Below are 8022 nucleotides of genomic sequence, written 5' to 3' on the forward strand. Positions count from 1 at the left end.
TTCAGGAAACATAAGATCAGCAAGAAGTGCTATAGAATTTTTAAATAAAGAAGTTACTTGCTTCACTCTAATTTTAGGATTGGTATTACTATTGCAAAAATATCAAACTGAAGTGTGGATAAGGGATATGTTTCTAACTCAGCAGCATCTGTGAGTGAGCTTTATCTGCCTTGGTTTATACGAGTGTATATTGTTTGATGTGTTGGATGATAGTTTAGGTGTAAAACTAAGAACCTCCTAAATGGAGTGCTATTTTATCTAATTGAAACATTTTGTTTTTGTTGAAGATGCCTAAGTCCATTTGATATAAGGCTAGTCATTTCTTTTAAATACAAGCTTTTGGGGTTATTATAAATCATTCTTCAAACACTGCATTAAAAATAGCATTAATTATCTAGATCCTATATTATTATACTTCTACCTCAGCATGAGACTACTCTTATTAAAAATGGTCAGAAAAAAGTAATCAACAGTATCAGTGTTTATAGGCCCAAAATACCTAATAGAAATATTACTAATATCTAGCACATTGGAATAGCAGTCATCTCTGTGCTAAATATTAACATGCATTTTAAGTGACACTAACATGAATCATTATTTACACTGGTGGCTTGAGGTAAGCTGTGTTATTATTTCTATTTTACAAAGAATTTAATAAATTTGACCAACTCATAGGGCTAGTAAACCAGAAAACTGTGATGCTAACCTAAGTCTGAGTGATTTCAAAGGCAAAACTCTTAATCAATATGCAGATGAAAAACTCCACAAGACATTCCTTCTTTTACACTTCCCAGATGGTGCTAGTGATAAAGAACCCACTAGCCAATGCAGGAAATGCAGGTTCGATTTCTGGGTCGGGAGATCCCCTGGAGGAGGGCATGGCAACCCACTCCAGTATTCTTTTCTGGAGAATCCCATGGACAGAGGAGCCTGGTGGGCTACAGTCCATGGGGTCGCAAAGAGTCAGACACGACTGAAGCGACTTAGCATGCACACCCACACGATGATATCAAGGGGCTATTGCTCATCTTATCTGGGCATATCTTGAAAAGAATAGACTCTGTAGCCTTTCGGAATCAAATCCATTTCAGATAAACTATGGGGAAAATGTCCTGCCTAAAGATTTTCATCTCATTAAAATACTATTTAAAAAGATAAGTCCCTTTGAGACACTTGAATTTTTCCCCGGTGTCTACTCCCCAGGGACTTGCCATGTCTATCCATGACTATTTTTCCTGAGGATGGTTGAAGAAGAGCTTCACGGTTCCAAGTTTCCAGATATGGATGTGTTACAAATATATACTTCTGTGGCACCAAATGACTAAATGAATACAATTCAATAACTAATTTGGTGGGGAAAAATGACTCCTCCCCACTGTGTGTGAGTTTCCCAGCAGAGAATTAGGAAAATGAAAATAAGAGATGAGGTAAAGAACCTAAACACAGATAAAAAGAAATTTAAGGACTTGGAGCATGTCGTCTTCTCCCAGAGTCTCATTCTTCAGTGTCACTGTTCTTCAAATTTTTGTGACTTCTAAGACCCAAATATCTCCAGAGAGGCAAAGGTTGGAGCCATATTGAAACTTTCTGCTTCTCTTCTTGTGTTTTGAGATGACCCACCACATCACTATAACCTACAACATTCTCACAGTTCAGAAGAATTCTATTAAATTTTTAATACACTGTCTTTTCCGATGGCAGAGAGCCCCTTTTGCTGAATATAAGCCCTAGACGCATGAATTATATATCTATAAATACACTCATAAAGCAAAAAAGCAGGGCAGCCTTCAGGGCTAAAATAGACCTTTTATATCCCTAGTGATCTCTCTGGTTTAAAGAAGAACACAACCCTGTCAAAAAAGAGTATACATTCCTGATTTAAAATGCTAACTTTAAGGAAAACAGATAGTTCTTATTCCAAACCAAAGAAAAATTCTGGGGACAGAATAGGAAATGAGAGTTTTGATGGATTACAGGTTTTGTAATACTCTGCCAGCAGCTCCGGATGACTTTAAGCTTGTTGCTTCTGTGAATACTTTTGTAAGCATGGCCATCTGAGAGATCACTGACTTCATGGTCTTTGGGCAGTGAAAAAAATTATCAGCTGCTCCAACATTTCTGAGGATAGTCACTTTGGATTAACACAAATAAACATGAAATCTTAAACAGCCTTCTGCAGTTAAAGTCATTTCTAGTAAGGATCTAATGATGGGAGAAACACTTCCCTCGCCTGTTTATCTCAAATGATGTGAGAGCCCTTGGACTCGTCTGGACCCTAGAGTCATCTTAAATATAGAATTTGATATAAAAATGACATATACTTGTCCCAGGCACCATTCCCGTTTACTGTTATCTAAAAATTTCCACCTATATTCACTCTAATTCCCCTTTATAATACCAACTCCTATACTCCAGTGGACTCCCTTTTAAACTAAAGACATTTCTTCCAATTCCTTGAGATGCAAGGGCAGGGGAGCTATGGAAATTTCTACAATTTCATTGATAAAACATTACCAGGTTTTAGGCTCAAAAGCCCCTAAGAGGTGCATAATTTATCATTTTTATCACTACTACTAGGATTAATAGTAGCATGGCCAAGAAAATTGAAGATTACAGTTTTAACAGATTCTGTTATTAAAACTCTGCACCAGCCTACCCATCATTTTAATTTTGAAATAAGCTTTTACCATTTTACAAAAGGGCCCTATCAACTTTTAGAAGCTCTTTGTTAATTAGTAAGCTTCCAGACCTTCTTTCCTTCCCATCATGAAAAGGATGATTTTCACTTTTTTTCCTGCTCCAAGAGAGATGCTCACTTCAGGGTGTTGAATGAGAAGTGAAACGCAAAGGAAAGTGGAAGTGATTCAACTGCGGAATGAGCAGTGTGTAGATGTTGTAGGGTTTTTTTTAACAACAAAGACACTCTGGAAGCTTTAGCTAGAATTGAAAAGACGGGGGGAAAAAACAGGCAAACGTGAAGACTCCAGTTGGGTGTCACAGATGGCACACTAAAAGTGCAGATGAATGCCACTCTGTAATCAGGAAGACCGTGCTCTTCATCTCACTTAAAGGGACACTCACATCCTACTTAACAGTTTGCCTTTGCATTCAATTATCTGTCCCAGGACTTTGCCTCCCAACAAATCAGTCATTCCTTGCCCTTTATCCCAGTTTATTTTCCACTTAATATATATTGGGTTGACTTTTATCCTTGCTCTAAAAGGCAAATGACCCTCTGTATTTGTGCCAGAAAAGAACACCCATGCTAAACCTTTGTTCTGGGTGAGATGGGTACGAAAATCCTGCCTTGTCCTCCAAAGGCAAGTAAAATCATTCTGAGCAATCCTAAGGGAATCTTTAAGCAGACTGCAAGTGCCTTCACTCCTTTGTTCTCACTGCTCTTTCCTTACTCAAAACTGCCTGCTTCCATCACCTTAAATATAACACTCGGGGCTGGAAGAATAGGGGGAAAAGGAGGCACCTCGGGGTTAGGTTTAAGACTGGCTTACCTTTGGGGGCCTGTATTCTAAATTCCACTTATAAAAACTAGCAAAAGTGTGTAAATTATGCATTAAGTTGCAAGACATATGAATTATATATGTTCACAATGTAAAACAACAACAACAACAACAACAAAAAAAAAAAAACCATAGGCCTGCTAGCCCAGGAAAGCAAGCCTGAAGCTTTGTAAAATCTGCAATTGAGCAAAAATCGGTTGCTTAATAGCTGCAAACTCTGAGCGCTAGAAGAGAAGCTTGGGGTTTAGAGCACAGGCCAAAATATCATCTTGAGATTCTCAGAAAGGTTCTTGTTTTATTTCCCCACATATGTAACATCGTTGTGTAGGTCAGGAATGACGGTCCCATGCTCTCTTGTGCCTTCCGTTCCATATGGTACGCATTGGGTACACTGTTGCCAACCTCTCTGACTCAGTTTCTCTGGCAGAGAATGAAAGCTTCTGACATGGGTGAAAGCAGATTAACTGGGGCAGGGACACATCATGCCGTCTCTGCTAGAAGATTTTTTAAAAGCAATAGTTGGAATAATTTTTCAAATAAATTTAACAGAAGACATGAACTGTGACTTCCTGAGATTCTTTCTCTGTTTGAAAATAACACTATAAAGAGACACAGGATTATCTTGCTTTACATACAGGAATAATAAGCTTGGCCCTACATTTAGGTGAGTAACAGCCACCACAGAATATTTGTGATAACCATGATTTCCATGAACTCGTCTGATCTTCCTTTCCTGACCTAGTCCTAGTATAAGGGCAGTAACAAGGTCTGTGGGTAAACTGATAAATATCTACTACTCTAAATAAGAATCACTGATCTTAAAAATTCACTTTGCTCTCTATACATTTCTGGATCTAAAAGTAAGTTTCCAGTAAGTCATGGATATATAGCCTGGGTATTTTTAAAATCTAGTATCTGCTCAGCGTATATTGCATATAACATAAAAGCAATGTATGAATATAACATTAGAGCAATACAAAGCAAGTTGTTGTTTTATAGTCAGAGGAATTTCTGGAATAGCATAGTCAAAATGGGCCTATTGTATGAACATTTTCAACCTCTGTAAGTTCCCCTTACTTAGCTTATAGTAAAGGAAGACTACACTTGATAAATGTGAAATAAAAAGTAGTAACTTATAAAATACTGAAGATGAGCTCTTGTGTGTTCCTGAAACCCAAGAATAAAATTGGAGAAGGAAATGGCAACCCACTCTAGTATTCTTGCCTGGAGAATCCTGTGGACAGAGGAGCCTGGTGGGCTGCTGTCCATAGGGTCGCACAGAGTTGGGCATGACTGAAGTGACTGAGCATGCATGCATGCCTTGGAGAAGGAAATGGCAACCCACCCCAGTGTTCTTGCCTGGAGAATCCCAGGGACAGAGGAGCCTGATGGGCTGCCGTCTATGGGATCACACAGAGTCGGACATGACTGAAGCTACTTAGCAGCAGCAGCAGCAGCAAGAAGAAAATAAAGAAATGCTCAGATTAATCACATGCATGTGTTCATGTACACACACACACACACACACACACACACGCACAATTGATGGTGAGTAACTGCAATGGTGTAGTTAAATGTCATCATCCCATAAGCAGATCCTGGAAAAAAGCCTATTTGAATTCTACCTAAATAATTACTTGAGAGTATCTTTAAATATCTAAGCCCTCACTCTATGAATTTCAGGTTTTGGTGGCAAGAGGCATACCATGGGCTCTAGATCAGCCTAGAACGATTAGGCTGCAAGTAGAGAGGGTCTGGCTGTGCATCCAAGGCTCTCATCATTTCTGAGATGTGACCTATGAACTGCATTCACTGAGCATGGCTGTGACTTGTGTTTCTACAAATGTACTAATTCTGTTTCTCTTTTTTCTTTTCCATCCCAGGAGGTGAATTAGTTATCCCTCTTCTTGTAGAAGACCCTTTAGCTACCCCTCCTATTGCTACTCGTGCACCTTCCATTACACTCCCCCCTACCTTCCGCCCCCTCCTCACCATTATTGAGACCACCAAAGATTCCCTGTCTATGACCTCTGAGGCGGGGTTACCTTGCTTGTCGGACCAAGGCAGCGATGGTTGTGATGATGATGGCTTGGTGATATCTGGGTATGGCTCAGGGGAAACCTTTGACTCTAACCTGCCCCCTACTGATGATGAAGATTTTTACACCACCTTCTCCTTGGTAACAGATAAGAGTCTTTCCACTTCAATCTTCGAAGGTGGCTACAAAGCACATGCGCCCAAGTGGGAATCCAAGGACTTTAGACCTAACAAAGCCTCCGAAACTAGTAGGACTACTACCACATCTTTGTCCCCTGAGCTGATCCGCTTCACAGCTTCCTCCTCGTCTGGGATGGTGCCCAAATTGCCAGCTGGCAAAATGAATAACCGTGAGCTCAAACCCCAGCCTGATCTAGTCTTGCTTCCGTTGCCCACTGCCTATGAGCTAGACAGCACCAAACTGAAGAGCCCACTAATTACTTCCCCCATGTTCCGTAATGTGCCCACAGCAAACCCCACGGAGCCGGGAGTCAGACGGGTCCCGGGGGCCTCAGAGGTGATCCGCGAGTCCAGCAGCACAACAGGGATGGTCGTCGGCATTGTGGCTGCAGCTGCCCTCTGCATCTTGATCCTCCTGTACGCCATGTACAAGTACAGGAACAGGGACGAGGGCTCCTACCAGGTGGACGAGACGCGGAACTACATCAGCAACTCGGCGCAGAGCAACGGCACGCTGCTCAAGGAGAAGCCACCGAGCTCGAAGGGCGGCCACAAGAAACAGAAAAACAAGGACAAGGAGTACTACGTGTAGGCGCCACGCCGCCGCTCCCGGCGCGCGAAGCTGAGCCCGGGTCGTTCCTTTGCCCACAGACGCGCGTGTACTTGGCAACCTGAGCATTCCGCAGGGGTCAGAACTGTCCTAGGAGACGGGGCTGTATGGACCATGACTCCGGTGGGGAAAATCATTCGTGAACAGAACACCAAGATGCACCTAACCGAGAAGGCGCAAGCCACGGGCTTCTTTGACGCAGTCGCCGCTCGGAGACAGAAAGTTCTTTCTGCCCTGCTGTGTCAGCCAGCACACACTTTTGCACGCTGGAGTGAGCAGGTGGCTCCCCGCCCCCGCCCCCCCGGCCCCCCAACTTTTCGCAGACTTGGAAGCTTCCTTCTCTTGAGGACCTTTCACCCAAGGTAGAAGACTTCATGGCTTACTTGTTCCATAACTCCAAGTGAGTCTGTAATAATGTTTGTGAAGCTTGACTGTAATAATGTTTTTTTTGTTTGTTTGTTTAATTATGTAAAAAACAAAAAACAAAAAAAAAGAAAAGAAAAAAGTTAAAAACAACAAACCCCACCCTTATCTGGTTCTGGCCAGTGTGCGTGTAACTTTTCAAGATCTGAGGGGAAAAAAATGGCTTTTGGGTATTTGATTATTTTTTGAAAATAATTGGACATAAGTTAAGAAGAAGAAAAACAAAATCTCAGAAAATAAAAGTAAGAGAGACTATTGCCATATGAACTCAAAAGCTACCATGGTGTTCACTCTACATATCAGGTTGTGGTGTTTCTAGAATCTGTTGTCTGTTTCTATATGAGGCTTTGCTGAACACATAGCAAAATCATGGGATGGATGATGGTTCTGATTGGAAAAGCTGGTCCCTCAGGATCAAATTCCAGAATTTGCCACCCAAACCCTGAACAGATGTGGTTAGGGCTGGCTTTCTCAGAGCTATCAGCTTCACTTAACAATATTGTTCCTGTCCATGAGCCCAGCCAAATTGAGCTAAAGGAGATAGCCCCACAAATTAAAACAGAGCCTGTCCTAGGAAAGGGGGCCGGGGGGTGGGCTGGATCTGTGACTGATCGAAATGCATGCGAATATAAGAGAAAAGACAGTACAAGAAGTCTGTTACAGAATCAAAACAGACAATAGGGGAGTTCAACTTGTGATAGAACCACAAAAGGTCACACAAGCCAAACACAGCGTGACAGAGTGTAAAACTCATAGTTCTTCCCCCGCCCCCAACATGATAATGTTTTTCCTAGTGATTTTATTTTCCACCCTGACATTTACAGATAACTCTATCCTTCCATTTGCTCACATCTCCCTTCACCCATCTTTTCTAAAGATAAATAAATAACAAATGAATAACGCTGCTGTGACACACACACAAAAAATGGAATTTAATAGTATAATATATATAAATAAATATATATACAGATATATTTATCATGGTATGTTTGATGGGATGACTGAAACAGGAAAACTGTTAAAATCTTGCAGTGGAATGAGAATGTTGTTTTCAAAGAAAATAACAAAACAACAAAAAAGTAAACCTTAAAATGTGAAGAAAGTGTGAGTTTTAGTTTTGTCACAGTTAACTGTGTCAAGGAGAATTAAAAAAAAAAAAACTCTTCTCAGATTTTGTTTACATATTTTACTACATTTTTGCTGGTATAGTTCCTTAGCCACCTGTGTACATACTGCTTTGAGAACTGTTCTTTC

At 40.9% G+C, this 8022-nt stretch overlaps 1 protein-coding gene across 1 annotated transcript in view; it reads left to right on the forward strand.

The window, feature by feature from the left end:
* LOC129622140 (neurexin-3-beta) overlaps positions 1 to 6756 on the forward strand; it is a 612931-nt gene extending 606175 nt beyond the window's left edge. Inside the window, exon 7 of the mRNA XM_055539030.1 lies at positions 5402 to 6756. Coding sequence (XP_055395005.1) covers positions 5402 to 6327 — 926 coding nt within the window. The 3' untranslated portion in view covers positions 6328 to 6756. The remainder of the gene's footprint in view (positions 1 to 5401) is intronic.
* The last annotated feature ends 1266 nt before the right edge of the window (positions 6757 to 8022 follow it).

This window comes from Bubalus kerabau, chromosome 10, assembly GCF_029407905.1.
Source record: "Bubalus kerabau isolate K-KA32 ecotype Philippines breed swamp buffalo chromosome 10, PCC_UOA_SB_1v2, whole genome shotgun sequence".
NCBI lineage: Eukaryota > Metazoa > Chordata > Mammalia > Artiodactyla > Bovidae > Bubalus > Bubalus kerabau.